At 34.4% G+C, this 17,270-nt stretch overlaps 1 protein-coding gene across 2 annotated transcripts in view; it reads left to right on the plus strand.

The window, feature by feature from the left end:
• The window catches only part of SLC12A2 (solute carrier family 12 member 2), a 50,195-nt gene that overhangs the window by 12,399 nt on the left and 20,526 nt on the right, over positions 1–17,270 (plus strand). For both annotated transcript variants that reach the window (XM_014062037.2, XM_014062036.2), the window contains exons 4-14: positions 2,167–2,242; positions 3,746–3,841; positions 4,556–4,695; positions 5,865–5,975; positions 6,696–6,804; positions 7,460–7,587; positions 7,666–7,750; positions 11,409–11,560; positions 14,977–15,084; positions 15,377–15,500; positions 17,165–17,266. In XM_014062037.2, coding sequence (XP_013917512.2) covers positions 2,167–2,242; positions 3,746–3,841; positions 4,556–4,695; positions 5,865–5,975; positions 6,696–6,804; positions 7,460–7,587; positions 7,666–7,750; positions 11,409–11,560; positions 14,977–15,084; positions 15,377–15,500; positions 17,165–17,266 — 1,231 coding nt within the window. The remainder of the gene's footprint in view (positions 1–2,166; positions 2,243–3,745; positions 3,842–4,555; positions 4,696–5,864; positions 5,976–6,695; positions 6,805–7,459; positions 7,588–7,665; positions 7,751–11,408; positions 11,561–14,976; positions 15,085–15,376; positions 15,501–17,164; positions 17,267–17,270) is intronic.

A 17,270-nucleotide genomic window follows, 5' to 3' on the forward strand; every position in this document is an offset into this window, starting at 1 on the left:
TGTTTCTATTCCAGGCCTTTTCCTATGGCCTGGAATTCACATCTGTAGAGCACTCACTGCCCTGCCTTTGCTGTTTAACATCCATGAAGTGTCATTATAGGCCATAGAAAATGGCTTGGAAAGACAGCATTTTGAGGTCCCTGTCTGTCTATCTGGCAGTTTTCATAATCACTGCCCCAAAGATTCTTTTTTTAAAAGAAGGAAAAGGTAAGAGTATCACTGGACTGAAAAAAGTAAGCTATGAAAATGTTTTCATTTGTGTCTTTTCATTCTTGATAGTCGGTTATTTTCTTTTGTTGATTGGATTACCATAATCCACAGACTACTTAGAAAAAACCCACATCCCATATAATTTATTAGTGCATTCTACCACAGAAATATTCTAGAGCTGTATGGTTAATTTGTAATAAGCAATATTATCGTTAGTTATATGTAATTAGCATCTTTTAAATTTATTTGAGATTTCTATCTTTATATTTTTAGCTTTCTGTTCAGTTATGCTGGCTTCAAGGATAGTATTGTATCTTTTCTATGGTTTAAACACTCCTTACAAAACAGTTTCCAGTTTGGCATGTTAAGAAACTACAGCTCAGTACTCACACTCTTCCTATAACCATACAAAGCAAATGGCTCCAAAATGGTGGTACAAATAACAACAAATGATATGTTTTTGGAGTGGCATTATATATTATGTTAGTTTTATTGCTATACTTTTGGTTTATAAACAGTGATCAGTCTTTTTCTGGTGAACATGTTTTCTTGCTATTAGGAATCTAGAAAGGTAATACATTTGTTTTCTTTATATAATTATTGATTAGATGTTAATAATAATTTCTTTCAATAATATGCAACTAGCTTTTTAAAATTGTCATCTTGCAATCTTGTTTTCTAAACTACCTTTTTATATGTAAATTAGAAACTTTTGCCCGCTGTTAAGAATATAAGAGCATGAACAGTAATTATAATGAGCTTTAAACAGAATAAGAGAGTTGGAAGAGACCTTGGAGGTCTTATAGTCCAACCCCCTGAGGCAGGAAACCCTACACCACTTCAGACAAATGGCTACCCAACATCTTCTTAAAAACTTCCAGTGTTGGAGCATTCACAGCTTCTGGAGGCAAGTTGTTCCACTGATTAATTATTCCAACTACCAGGAAATTTCTCCTTACTTCTAGGTTGCTCCTCTCCTTGATTACTTTCTACCCATTGCTTCTTGTCCTACCCTACTGTAGGTGCTTTGGAGAATAGCTTGACTCCCTCTTCTTTGTGGAAACCCCTGAGATATTGGAACACTGCTATCATGTCACCTCTAGTCCTTCTTTTCATTAAGACATACCAAGTTCCTGCAGCCGTTCTTCATGTTTTAGCCTCCAGTCCCCTAATCATCTTTGTTGCTCTTCTCTGCACTCTTTCTAGAGTTTCCACATCTTTTTACATCATGCGACCAAAACTGGATGCAGTATTCCAAGTGTGGCCTTACCAAGGCATTATAAAGTGGTATTAACATTTCACGTGATCTTGATTCTATCCCTCTGTTTATGCAGCCTAGAATTGTGTTGGCTTTTTTGGCAGCTGCTGCACACTGCTGCCTCATATTTAAATGGTTGTCTACTAGGACTCCAAGATCCCTCTCACAGTTATTATTATTGAGTGAGGTACCACATATACTGTGTTTTTCTTGCCTAAATTACTTTTTCACCATTGAATTTCATTCTGTTAGATAGAGCCCAATGTTCAATCTGTCAAGATCCTTCTGTATCTTAAGCCTATCTTCCGGGGTGTTGGCTATTCCTTCTAGCTTGGTGTCATCTGCAAATTTGATGAGTTCCCCATTTATCCCCTCATCCAAATCATTAATGAAGATATTGAAGATTAATGGGCCTAAAACAGAGCATTGGGGTACTCCACTGCATGCAGTTACATTGAGGACTACATGTTGAGTGCGGTTGTTCAGCCAGTTACGAGCCCAACCAGTTACAAATTTACTTGCTGAAAACTCATCTATGTGCTGTTAAAGTTAAATGGCTTCCAAGTTGCATTTTGAAAAGAATGCTTGAAAGCTTGAGATGCTTGGTTCTCTCATAAGAAACTTTTAACTTGAACTGTTACAATTACTTCAAAAATCTAATTTTAATATAAATGTTACTTACTTTCATGTTGATGTAGGTACGATGTATGTTGAATATCTGGGGTGTGATGCTCTTCATTCGACTATCCTGGATTGTAGGACATGCTGGCATAGGTAAATACTTCTGAACACCATATTTTCGCTATTGCTAAAATTCCTGTGATTTGACATGTGACAAAATATGAATTATAGAGTAGGATTACTGCTAAATGTCCATAATTTCTCAAAAAGCAAGAATTGAATGGTTAAACAACTGTCGTTGTTTTTTTTGCAAAACTTTCACATTTTGGGGTGAGGGAAGTTTGTTTCTATATTAAAACATAACACACCTGAATGATTAGCCCTGTATTTGATTTCCAGAAGTTTATGTAGGTGACTTTCTTACTAAAAATTAATATGATTTCTACTAAAGCTTTGTTTGAAAAAAAATATTGAGCAATTGCTGAATATGTTTCATTTGCTGTGAACTAGCAGTATCTTTTATACTCCCATCATTAAACATGTTTCCATATGTGACATTTATGCTACTTTTGTTATTTTTATATATTGCAATCAGTTGTTAACGTCCCATCAACCTGGTATCAACAACACTTATTGACTAGATAAATAGATTTTCAGGTCTTCCAATAGCACATCTATTGCTGCTGTAATTCACCACTTAAATGTATTCAATTTTAAGGCTGGGTTACTGCATCTGTTTTATACTAGTTTGGTTTTCTTTATATTTAATTATACTCCTATTTTCTCACTGAGGTGTTTGACTTTGATTACTACAGTAGAGCTCTCTAGTCATTTGTACTTTTAGAGTAATGTCAACCAACAAAGCCCAGTTTGATATTTATTTCTCCACTTTTAAAATTTCATTCATCAGCTTCTGATCAAGCTTCTTTCAGTATATATTTGATACATAGATCAAATAAATAAGACAGATAATTCAGTCTTTGCTGACCTGATCTGATTCTTTGCCATTTTCCTGTTGTGTGTGGTTTTTGCATTTGAAAATGATCTGAGAATGCCATTTACCTAAAGACATACCCCAGCTTGAGAGAATTACAGGCCTTCCTGTAATCAATGTAGTACATAGTGAATTATTTTTGGTATTCTTTGGCTTTCTCAATTATCCAGAGAGCAGTATTGTCTCTTGTTTTTAAAACATAATATTCTATTCAGCTTTGGATGATCCTAAGAATTATTTTGCTAATGATGAAATTAAAGATACGATATAACAGTTTGCAGAGAGTGTTCTTTCTTTGATATTGGCATTAAGCTGATCTATTCCAATCACTTGCCAATGTATCTTTCTCCAGATTTACTGTTATATGGAATCATTCAGTCATTATTTTGTTACTTTGTCATATTTCTATAAAATTTCATCAAATCCTTTAGCTTTTAAACTTGATAGTGGATTGTTGACCTAAAGTTATCATCTAGTACTAAAGGTCCTTGTAAATAGAGATTATCTTCTAAGGTAATTTGGATGTTGACATTGCTGTTATTCAGAATTTCATTACGTATTTTCCAACTTTGGTTGAATCAGTATTTTTTGTTAAATAATATACATTTGTTTTAGGAAATATATAGTCCTTACAAATCACAACAATTCTATTTTCCTTATAGGACTTGCTGTCTTGGTTATTGCAATGGCCACTGTTGTAACTACTATCACTGGCTTGTCTACATCAGCAATAGCTACCAATGGTTTTGTGAGAGGAGGTAAAACTTCATTATTACTTACATGATTAGTAGTCTTCAAATGTAGTTGGTATAAATGGTTTGTTAGCCCTACATTTATATATAATAACTTATGTATGTAAATTCCCTGATGGAACCATTTTTCGTATAATTTAAAGAAATGTTTAAAGACCATGAAATATATGATTGATGTGCATCCAACAGCAATTTGATACCACCTGCAGCAGCAATAACAAAATATTATGCTAGCTTGTCAGTGTCAGTTGGTTTCAAAAAACTTCTTTTTGGTAACTTGTTATAAAAATCCTCTATTCATCATGAATGTTTTGCTTAACAAGCAGAACAGTTACTTGCATGCAGTTTCATAGTTCTTTGGTTGTAAGGAAAGTTCTAGAAAATACATGAGTGCTTTATCCCTTGATCTTTTTCCATACAGTTAGTAGCTGTAATTCTCTCTATCTTTCTGCCTCTCTATAGTATCTATCTGTCAGTAGGACAGTCTGTCTGTTAGGTGTTGTTTACTTCAGTGCTAAACAGATGCAAACATTTTCTTACAAGTGAATAATATAATGTTATTAATTCTGTACTTCTTAAGACTGTGCACATGAAAATCAGAATTGACCTCAAATAGAAAAAAGGGGGAAATCAGTGCTTGTAAGACATAATCATAAATTTTGTGCATAAATACATAATATGTATCATAACTTACATCTTACACTGTCTGTTCTTTTTTAGGTGGTGCATATTATCTCATTTCCAGAAGCTTGGGGCCAGAATTTGGTGGTGCTATAGGCTTGATCTTTGCATTTGCTAATGCTGTTGCCGTAGCCATGTATGTAGTTGGTTTTGCAGAGACTGTTGTTGATCTACTTCAGGTAAACTCATTCTTCTAGTGTGCTGTTTGTTATCTTTCTGTTTCACAGTTTGAAGAAGATTTCCTCAGAACAGTTCTACTTTGGAATAGTTTATAAAAACTTTTTAGGAAGATGTGGGACAGTTTGGATTTAATGGTGTAGTAGTGCAATGGACAAATATTTGCTGAGATCAGCCCAAAATCAAATACATCATTAAATTATGCATACTGGAAAACCTGAGGAGGTCTATGATTCATCAAAATAGTTTGATAGTTCCAGTAGAAATAAACCTGTGAAAAGCCCATGAGTTTATAAAGTATCCCTTTAAAGGTTTGTGCAACTCTAGGAATAATTATAATGGGGGATTTGATGCTATGAAGATTATTCAGTCATTTAACATCTTTCATTTATTAACATTGGTGACTATAGCTTGTGCTTTATATGGTGTGCTTTAGTTCCAAACCAGAATTTGAAAAAAAAATTGAAGTCTGGATTAGAGGGCAAAGGCAAGTTCAGTGGTTGGATACAAATTTTTTTACTACCGGTTCTGTGGGCATGGCTTGGTGGGCGTGGCAGGGGAAGGTTACTATAAAATTTCCATTCCCACCTCACTCAAGGTGAAGGATACTGTAAAGTCTCCATTCCTTCCCCACTTCAAGGGAAGGATACTGTAAAATCCCCATTTCCTCCCAATCAGCTGGGACTCGGGAGGCGGGGGCGGGACCAGTCAGAGGTGGTATTTACCAGTTCTCTGAACTCCTCAAAATTTTCACTACCGGTTCTCCAGAACTGGTCAGAACCTGCTGAATACCACCTCTGGGCAAGTTGTACTTCATTGATGACCAACCTAAGTGGAAATTAAGGCAACATGAAAATATGGAGCATACATACATGTCATGTAGTTCTAAATCACAACTTTATTTTTCTAAACTTAGTAATCAAGTCAAAAACATTAAATTTAGAAGAGTTTAATATTAATCTCAATGATTAGAGATAGTTCTTATAAAATAGAGCAAAATAAACTTCAACACTTGTACAATCAGGATCTTTGATCCAATTATTGTATGTGACAAACTAAAATGAAGTTCTGTTTTCAAATATTCTTCCTAATCTTCTTTGTATTTGTTAAAATATTGTTTTAGTTTGTTGCAATATTAACTCTATTACAATTATCTCATTTTTTTTGGTAGGAACATGGCCTAGTTATGCTGGATGCAAGTAATGATATCAGAATTATAGGAGCAATTACAATTGTTGTTTTATTAGGCATCTCGTTAGCAGGAATGGAATGGGAAGCTAAAGTAAGTAACTATGATTTTAAAAAAAGATATAAATATGTAAGTAATTAAGAAAAAATGCATACATTACAAAAACAGATGCATACATTACAAAAACAGAACTAATATTCAAACATCTAACAAGGAACATTCAGGGTCTTATTTTCTTTTGACCCCCGAAAAAAGCGCTTGGACTTATTTTCAGGGAGGTCTTATTATTTTTGAGGTGTAGGAGGCATCGAGTATAGTCACCTCATGGCTGCTACTGTGTTGCAATATTTTGGGGGAGGGCTTATTTTAGCACATGCGCTCAAAAGCTCAATTGAGCTTATTATCCGGGGAGGTCTTATTTTCAGAGAAACGGTACATACAACGAAAAAACATTAAAGCAGTAAAATGGTAATTCAAACAGTAATAATACTATCATCCAGTTTCTGATGATTGAATTTAACCTTTTGTTTCTATTTTTAATATCTGTTTCTGAGACAGGTTTTTGACCCCTTAGGCTAATAAGGTTATAACAGATAATAGATTGGTGAACTATGCTTTTAAATTTATTCAATATGAAAGAATATTTTTGATAAGCAGATGGCATTGATTAAAAATAGAGAACTCAAACCTTTATAATATATATTTCACTCAACTAATAGATCAAAATATCTAAATATAATGATGGTTTTAATTTGGAGAATTGTTTTATATAAACATATTAACCAATTGATATTAACTACTTGAAAATTATAGGCACAGATTGTTCTGCTGGTGATATTACTGGTAGCTATCGTTGACTTCATCATAGGAACATTTATTCCATTTGAGAACAAGAAGCCTAAAGGATTTTTTGGTTACAAAGGTAAGACCAAAAAAAGCAAGTAATTTCTGTAAGTAATCTCTCCTTTGCCTGACCCTTTCCTGCTTTCAGCCCAGTCACATTGCTTTCGATGTGTAGAAGAGCAAACAGCTTGCTCTCTTACAATCCCATCTCTGTTCTGCAAGATGGGGAAAAAAGAAAAAAAACAACAATAACTAAAGGTCAGATATACGATGTGTACTGTCTGTAATGGGGAATTATGTGACTGAGGAATAATGCAAAGGTCATTAAAGATTGTAAGCAGGCTGTAAAGTTGTTTTTTCCAGCGCTGTTCTAATTTTAAACAGTCATCCGAAGACTGTTCAATAAGTGAGGACTACCTGTATGCTGTTTGTAGTTAATATGTCTACTATAATCCTACAGGAATTCTTGTAAATTTAAAAGTGGATTAAATTAATATCTGTGTTTTAGTTAATAATGGGAGAAAAATTACAGGTAGTAGAAAGATACACTGATTTGGTGAAAGATTGTATTTGGTAAAAAGACACATCTTTAAATATCTACCTTACAGTTTGTTTTTTTAAGTATCAGATACTTTTTTAAGTTTCATTGTAGTTTCTTCAATGGAATAATAAATATAAGTTTATTAGACAGCACAATGTTAAAATAATTCTTTTTTAACATTTTTATTTAATAGCTGAAATATTTTCAGAAAACTTTGGACCAGATTTCCGAGACGAACAAACTTTCTTTTCAGTATTTGCTATATTTTTCCCAGCTGCAACAGGCATTTTAGCTGGTGCAAATATCTCAGGTGATCTTGCGGTGAGTGATGTTTAGTTATTTTGTCGCTATTCAGTTCTTTGGAGTGTTATTGTGGTTCATAAATTCAATTTTTTCCAGGATCCTCAATCAGCCATACCTAAAGGGACACTGCTAGCCATCTTAATCACTACAGTGGTTTACATAGGAGTAGCAATATCAATAGGTAAGCAATTTTCACTTCTAAATTGTTTGGAAGTTTCTTGATGTGTGAGCCTAATTTTTCCCAGATTGTTTTTTACAATTTGAATTATTGTTTATTCTTCATATAGAGGCTATCATCTTATAATTTACCAAATACAAAATTTATCTATCTACTATGCATCATCTTAGACCAATCTTCTATATTGTAGTCCACTTGGTATTACCAAGTATTTATACCACTAGATAGGCAGAAAAAGGTAAGGCAAGAATAATATTATAAATATTGTATATGCTTCTAAAGGAGAACAAAAAGGACAAGAAAACCAAACTGCAGTTCAGATAAATTAGTTGTTTAAAATTTTCTAAAAATAGATTATAGATATTGTGAAGTTAATTTTTTTTCTTTATAAAACGTAATAGTCATTTCAGTAGAAATTCTCCCCAAAGCCAGGCATCATTTTTGCTTTTTATGGTATTTATGTTTTATGTTATTTAGATTTTTATACTACCAGTATAAATTTATAGTGTATGTCAACTACTTGGATTTCTAAGCAGTGCTTAGCTTTCGAAAATATCAGATTAGCAGTGTAGGATACTAGAGCCAAGCATACAGAACAAATGTTGTTAAGGAAATTATTTAAAAAGTTGAATCAAAAAGAAAGAAGAGTCATTACTAAGAACCTATATTTCTTCTTTATAACATATAAAACAAACTTTTATTTTAAATATGTTAAATTAGATAAAATAAACCTAATTTTACCAGAGTTTAGTCCATAGTTTTTTTACACTTCTGAGGTGTTGTTTCTCTAAAGTTGCTTAAAATTAGATCTATAAAAAACAGTGTTAATTGCAAAGACAATCTGATAGTTTGTTAGATGTTAGTTCTTGGTAATAATTTTTTTACCTAGTTAATAAAAAGTTAAGTTTAGTTTTGTGATGCTTATATGGCATTTAAGAACCATATCATTCAAGAATACGGCATTTTTACAATTCTGTTTCCCTAGTAGCATAGAAGGTAAGATGGGGAGATGAGGTCTGGAAAAAAAAAACCTTCCCCTTTCTTTCCACAAATAAAATCTCAACCATTTCTTCACGGACCCCCTTTAAATATCTTTTGTGGACACAAAAGACTTAATTCAAGATTTAAGAGCCAAGGTGGCGCAGTGGTTAAATGCAGCACTGCAGGCTACTGCTAGATCAGCAGGTCAGCGGTTCAAATCTCACCAGCTAAGGGTTGACTCAGCCTTCCATCCTTCCGAGGTGGGTAAAATGAGGACCCAGATTGTTGGGGGCAATATGCTGACTCTCTGTAAACTGCTTAGAGAGGCCTGAAAGGCCTATGAAGCGGTATATAAGTCTACTGCTATTGCTGCTATTGCTAAACCATAACATTTCTTAGAGCCTTCATTGACCTCTATGATGACTTTGTGCCCCCCTCCCCCCTGAGGTCCATGGACCACAGGTTGAGAACCACTGTTCTATTAGATTCAATTGCTCTTTTGGGTTAAAGGCTATATAGAACGAAACAAGTCTGCATCTGCTATTTCTATCATGGTATATGTTGCTATTGCCATTGCAACTTCCACAGATTCTGGTGTATGTTTGTGAATAAGTTCATCTAATGTCACTGGACATCAAGAAGCAAAGGATTTGTCAATTTTGCTTCTTTTCTAGTTCATAATTTGTGTTAATATGTTTAATTTAATTGCTTGAATTTATTGGTCCACTCCCACATTCCTGACTTTCTGGAAGAGCCTAAAATGCGCTGTGTGCTATGCTGTTTGACATGCAGGTGGCTGACGGAATAGAGAAGATTCTTACCCCCAAACCATCCATCATCTTGGTTAAAACTTCTTTATTCAAATTTTATAATTTTAATTGATTTTAGGACTTTTTAACTCTATTATACACCGAGCTGCCCAAAGTTGCTTTTATCAGTGAAATGTGTGGCATAGAAATTTAATAAATAAAATAATTAGAAAAAAACATAATTTACAAATGTGGGTTTTTTCAGAAGATAAATTTGTGTGCAGAGTAATGGGCTATTATTTTTCTTTTCCTGTCTCTACCTCTGGCTATCAGATGTTTAGAATTTTTTTACTCCCAGGCCTCATTTGTTGTTCCTGCAAAAGAATCTATACATCAGCATAAACTAATGCCTGAGCAACATAACTTTATATTTCCTTGCCGAAGTAACATAACTTATATTTGTGGCCAGAGGCTTTTCATAAATGTGCATAGATGCTGGCTAATATATTACAACAATATTAGTTTCCCATTCCTTGCGAAACAGGTCCAAAGAATTTTAAATTACTAACGGACTAAATCTATTTTCAACTTGTTAACCTGTCATCTACAGTGTATTCAGAACCCCTTTACTTTTGTCAATTTTGTTATGCTGCACCCTGATTACAGTCGTTGAAATTCATGTTTTTTCTCATTAATCTACACTCAGTACCCCATAACGACAAAGTAAAAACAGTCTGTAAATTTATTAAATATACTATATTAATAACAAAATAGTTATCATGAAGAACAGTAATAATACAAAAAAAAACAACCCAAGATTAAAATTCCAAACTCTGTTTACCACAGCTTTTTAACTATTCCAAATCATCCCCAAAATTAACCCTGGTTGGTTCCAGAGTAAATATCCACAATTGTTTTTTAATGCTGTCTCTCATCAATTGTTTTTTGATTCAATGCAATAAGTCCAATCTTTAAAAGCCAGTCTATCGTCCCTGAAAAATCCAGATGAAATTGTTTTCTAGTTAAATGTGATAGATTCATATTTCCTTCAATCCACTTTAAAAAAAAAGGAATTTCTCATTTATCCACCCAGACAGTTTTCTACTTTATATAAAAGTACAGATTTGGAGTTGAGGAAAATGTATAAAGTTGACTCTTGTTATTTCTGAGTTCATTTTTCTTCTCAACCAGTTACTGCTTTGAAATCACATTCCTTTTGTGGATTTGATTTATTTATATTCGGTTTCATCTGAATGTTTTCTATGCTCTTTATGAGTTCATCAAACATTTTAGAAAAACTTTCACCTAAAGATTGCATGTTGTCAAGCAGTCTTTTTCCCCAAAATGTCAGCTTCCTTCCCTCTGTAATCTGATATGTTGTTACTCAATGTAGTAGATAAACAGAACAAGAAAAAGACAAAAGAACAGGAAAGGTATGATATCTCATTCCAAGAAGTTAATGAATTTAATGAGAATAGCCAAATAGATCAAAGAAGAAAATCAGAAAAAAACCAGATAAAATCCAGCAGGGACTTAAAATAAATCATCATTCAGCCAGCCAATTAACCTTTAAAGATAAAGAACAAAGCTAGATAAAGAAGGGAGCTAGAATCTTCGAGACTCCTCCTCCCACATGGGTCCATAGCTGTCCAAAAGTTGCCTTGGGTCATTCCTAGGTGCCCCCACTGAACTCCAGTAAGCAACACTGCCAAAGAATCAGTTTTGGCAACAAAAACAGCAGATTGTCAGCAGGGGAGAAAAAATTTCCCTACTGGGCAGCAGTCATCATGGGGGAATAGTAGTTGATGATATATTTATGAAGAGCTTTAACAAAATCTAAATGACCTTCTTTATAGGAATGGGTTAAGATAGCTGTAATGTAGTGTGCTTTTCTGCTTGGTAAATCATCTCTTTTTCATCTACTTTTCTAGGTTCCTGTGTTGTTCGGGATGCCACCGGGAACCTTAATGACACAATTATTAATGAGCTGACAAACTGTACATCAGCAGCTTGTAAACTGAATTTTGATTTCTCTTCCTGTGAAACAACAAAATGTTCTTATGGGCTAATGGAAGACTTCCAGGTAAAGCACAATTTCCAATCCTGGGAATTCTTGGAGGGAGGGAATTTTCCATATTATATACAATTTTACAAAGAAAGATCTTTTTATGTTAAAAAGGATGTGAAATCAAATACTTAAAATGGAAAATGTTCCTCTCATTGGATGTTTAATTGAAAGTCGTGCCTTTCTATGTTTTTACGTTGGTGGTTCCTTTTTGTCACCTCTTCATACACACTCTATCATCTATCTATCTATCTATCTATCTATCTATCTATCTATCTATCTATCTATCTATCTATATCTATCATCTATCTATCTATCTTATCTATCATTGGATTTTACTTATAATAGTAAAATCTAATGCAAAAAAGAGAAAGTGAAAAGTGCAGAGGAGAAGAAAAAACAAAGAAAAGGAAAGAAAAGAATATAGAAAATATATGAAATAGCGGTCTTCCATCTTCGTGTTCATTATAAACATTTTTGTAACTCTTCATCCCCTCTTAGTTTACAATGATCTCTTCATCCCATATCCATCCCATCTCTTATCTATAACAAATTCATAAACCATGGTCTTTTCAGTCCTAGTATCAGTAGAAAGTTCATTAAGGATTAACAGCAATATCTTATTTTGACCTTGATCAAAGAAACCAACTTTATATTCCTCCTTTTTAGTTCAAAATATTATTTTTATGTCCATTCAGTGTTTCAAAATTTGATTTCATTTCTTTTTTTGCCAATTCTCACAAGATTCTTGAAAGTTTTTAACAAGTTTTTTTGTAAATCCAATGTAAAAAATTGCCCAGGTCACTCTCTTGGTTTATTATTTTTATTTTCCTTTTTATTAAACATCGACTGGTTTTGCATGTCTTAGACTTAGACTAACTTTATTGTCACTTTAAATGTACACTAATCAGCATACATTAAAATGGAATTTTGTTGCATGCAGCTCTCAAAGGGTCACCACCTCCAATGTACACTACGTAAAAATCAAAAATATAAAGAAATATACATATACTCACATATATTATAGCACAGAAAAAGAAAGATGTGCTCTCTTCATCCGATGCAGGAAATGCAGATGCTGGTTTGCATGCTTCACTAAGGATGACATGTAGAGATATCAATCCAGATTGTTAGTTAACTACACCCCCAGATATTTAATACTGTTGACCACCTCTTCAGCTGCATCCTTGATACTGAGTAGAGTATGACTATGCTGGCTCTTCCTAAAATCTACAATGATCCCCTTTGTTTTATTAACATTTAGAATCAGGTTACTTGTATTGCACCCTCCACAACAGCCTTTACCTCTTCCCTATAAGTATCTTCATTATCATCCCGGATAATACCCACCGCTGCCGTGTCATCCGCATACTTCACAATATGATTCGTAGTAGATTTGGCACAACAGTTGTGGGCAATGGTAGGATTCAAATAATTTAACAACCGGTTCTCTTCCCTAACAATTTCTTCCAGCAACCAGTTCACCAAGCTGCTCAGAAAGTTAACAACCGGTTCTTCCAAAGCGGTGTGAACAGGCTGAATCTCACCACTGGTTGTGGGTCATCAAATTGAACAGTAGTGGATTCAAAACACAGCTCTGTGGGAAACCTGTACTCAAGGAGATGGAATTGGGAACTTATTCTAACTTGCCAGACTGAGGCCTATCAATAAGGAAATCAAGTATTAAAACCTAATAGCACTAGTTTGTTCACCAAATGCTGAGGAATGATTATGTTGAATGCTGAACTAAAATCAACAAACAGCATTCACACATGAGTATTTTTCTCCAGGTGCACCAAGCTAAGATGAAGCACATAGGCTAGTGCATCATATATAGAGCGATTCTTCCGATAGGCAAACTAATGAGTCAAATGTAGAGGGAAGACATGAAACCATTTAGAGAGAGATCTTTTTCCATGTCGTTTTTAAAATGGTCAGTTGTAGATCCTTTTCTATCCATATCTATCTTGTCAAGTAAAACGTGTTCTTCACTTGAAATATATTCCATAATATTTTTGCAGACGAATTGTTGATAGAAACAAACATTACTATTAAGATTGGTGATAGTAATTTCTGGTTCCAAAAGTCCCCTTCAGTAGCTATCCCAGTTAATTAACTGTTAATTAGGCTTGTGTAATTTTATCCTTTAACTAAAAATTTTACTTCCCTCTAGTATCCAATTTTTAAAATTTATATATTTCTTTTTAAGGATTAAAGGGAAAGTCCTGTATAGACCTGTTGCTTGCATGATGCCTGGTGCTTGGACCTAAAAAGCCTGCAGGGACCCAAGGGCAATAAATGGATCTCAGTGTATTGGGGAGGGCGGGCCTGACAGGCTCAGGGCAGATGGGCCTGGGGCCTAGGCCTGTGCTAGGAGGCCTGAGGCACCCCATATTCTGCTTAAAGACCTATTCATTTAATGACTGCATCAGAGGAGCAAGGAGTGGGATTATTAAGTGAGGCCATCTTGCTTAATAGCCATTGTGACTTGCAACCATAATTAGCAGACTTCATTATCGTTGTATTTCAAGGACTGTCTGTACTCCTTTCTTCTACTATTTTCTCCACAAGAAGCCTGTGAGGTAGATTGAGCTGAGAGACAGTGACTGAATCAAAGTCACCTAGTCAACTTCATTTGTTTTTCTTTTGTTCTTCTTTTCTGTAATAATAATTTCAGGTTTAGTCTTGGCAAACATTTTACATGTCTTCAAGTTTTCAGAAAGTATAAGGACATTGAGGCTAAACAGAGAGTGCAACAAATATTTTAATTAGAAATACTGCCGTTCAATTTTTTGAGGAAGTTGCATTTCTTTTGTACAATTTAAAAAGTTTTAAACCTCTAAATACTTAGTAGATATTTCAGGATAATAATCTCATTGACAGTCCATATATTACCCCACCATTGTACAGCAGTTTCAAAATATGAATTGTTCACACTATGAGAAAAAAATAAATACATTTAAATTCCTGTCCAATAAAGCTCAAATAAGTCTTGTCCCCTTCAGTGGGATGATACAAATTTGTATTGTAATTGGAACCAAGAGCTTGCCAGGATTACAAGGGTACTGAATCGTAACTCATAATGGTGAGACAGTATCACTCACATTCCAGGCAAATAGTGTTAACAAATATCACATAAGTATTGTTTAAAATAGGAAAATTAAAACCACAGTTTTAAAGGAATATTATCTGCTATCTGAGTAATCTAGGTAATTTGGATAATCTAGGCTCCTTCCATCTAGGTAATTTGAGTAATCTAGGTTCCTTCCATTAAAAAATTTAACAATTCATTTATGAAACAGTTTAAAATGTTTAAATGTAAGCAGTGTGGACCTTGCTTTCAAAATAAATGTAGTCAGTGTTAATACAGATTCTATTTTCACAACATTAATTCTTCCGGCAAACTATTTTCTTATTTCTTATTCAATATACAGGTAATGAGCATGGTATCAGGATTTGCCCCACTGATAACAGCTGGTATATTTTCTGCAACTCTTTCTTCAGCATTAGCCTCTCTAGTCAGTGCACCTAAAATCTTTCAGGTAAGAAGGATTGTTTTCTTCAAACATGATCTATGTTAAAAAAATACTTTTCTCAACTTATATGTAGTATTCTTTTTTTTAAAAAAACCCTACAATATATCTAATAATGCTACCTGCTTTGTTTATCAACTATATCGTCTTGTGGCTATATTGTTGATGATCTGTATAGTTTTAATGTTATTGGATTTTTTATTACTGCCTATGTGTGCTTGGCCCTTGTCTTTTAAGATTTAATGCCTTGAGTATGTTTTTATATGTCCCTACTTTAATTGGTCATTTCTTTTGATCCTAGGCATTGTGCAAAGACAATATCTATCCAGGTTTTCTGATGTTTGCTAAAGGCTATGGGAAAAATAATGAACCTTTACGAGGGTATCTTCTCACTTTTTTGATTGCTCTTGGATTCATATTAATTGGTTAGTTTAAATCATATTTGTATACAAAACTTTAAAAAAAATCTGAATTATGTGGCATGATCTGTGGAAATAAAAAATGACAATATAATACCTGAACTGAGCCTTACAAGTTTTACCGTGTTTTTCCCAAAATAAGACACAAGGATAATAAGGGTTTGGCCTTATTATCATGGGGACTTATTTTCTGGCAGGTGGCGGGTGAGAAGTGAGACTTGCATCTTACCTTTCCAGCGCCATCACGTTTCTCGCCGTTGTGTCCAGGAAAACACGTTGTTAAAAAAACCTCACGAGTTCAAACTTCTCGAACTTACGAGAAGGGTTTTTTACAATGTGTTTCCCTGAGCACAACTGTGATGAACACAATGGAGCTGCCAGTGTCTGGTAAGACATACGTCTCGCACTGGAGCGCAATTTGGGGGTTAGCAGGTGGGGTGCGGGATGGGACAGGGCAGGCCGCAAGATGCGCATCTTACTGGATACTGGCAGCTCCATCACGTCTTTTAGCCAGTCAGTGCAAGGAAACACTTTGCACAGTAAAGAAAAACCTCTTGCGAGTGTGAGCAATCAACAGCTTCTCGAACTCGTGAAGTGTTTCCCTGCACTGACTGGGGTGCAATTTGGGGGTTGGCAGGTAGGACAGGGGATGGGGCTGGCCGGGCTGTAGACACACATCTTATCGGACATTGGCAGCTCCATTGCGTCTCTCAGCCAGTCTGTGCAGGGAAACACCTGCACATGCGTTTTAGTAGGTTTTTTGGGAGGGGGCTTATTTTAGCCCATGACCTGAAAAGCCTTATTGAGCTTAGTATCAGGACATGTCATATTTTGTGGGAAACACAGTATACAGATTAATTTCATCAGTCACATTAACTAGTTAGACTTTAAAGGCTTGTCACTAGAATTTCTAATTTTCTAAATATTTGAAGAATCTTTTTGTTAATCCAGCGCTCAACATTAACAAATGCAAAGAAGTATGTCTACCTTGCAATTACACTATGAAAAAGATTCCTGTGTAAATTAACCTGCTTAACTATCATGATGTTGAAAATATTGCACTATTAAAAATAAGTTATTAACATGATCTGGTCTAAATCAGATACTTTGGTCTTATGATCAAAAACATCCCATTTTTAATTCAGAGCAGCTATATAAACACTTACAAGAAGTATCCCAATACTATTCCATCTATTAGAACAGAATTGGAATGCTTCTCGAAAGCTCGAAATATTTCAGACTTGAAATATTTCTAGTTCTAAATATTTTACATACTATTAAAGTTTGGGAGGGGTTTTGTGGAATCTGTGTTGAGCAGAGCGAGGGAGGGAGAGAGAGAGAGAGAGAGATTATGTGTATTTATTCTTAGTAAGAGATATTTCAGCTTGATTTCAATTCTAGAGTTGTGTCATCCTACTAAGTGGCTTTAGCAGAAAAGCCACTTTTGCCACCCTAATCCAGATTGCATATGTCTGCATATATGAAGAAGGTAATCCTTTTAATTTGCAGCACCACTCTTGGAAGTTATGTCTATCGTTCGTGTAAATGCCTCACTATAAAAGAATACAAAGAATACAAAATCAAAAGAACCACCAATTCAAGTAAGGAACTGTTTTTCCATAGCAGTCTAATCTAAAAATCAATATGATTATGTGTTTCTGTCTTTGCAGCTGAATTGAATTTAATTGCTCCAATTATCTCCAATTTCTTCTTGGCTTCCTATGCTTTAATTAATTTTTCCGTGTTCCATGCTTCACTGGCAAAATCACCAGGTAT

Source organism: Thamnophis sirtalis, unplaced genomic scaffold, assembly GCF_051295495.1.
Source record: "Thamnophis sirtalis isolate CommonGarterSnake01/CBP01778 unplaced genomic scaffold, rThaSir2_p1.2 scaffold_5, whole genome shotgun sequence".
Classification (NCBI taxonomy): Eukaryota; Metazoa; Chordata; class Lepidosauria; order Squamata; family Natricidae; genus Thamnophis; species Thamnophis sirtalis.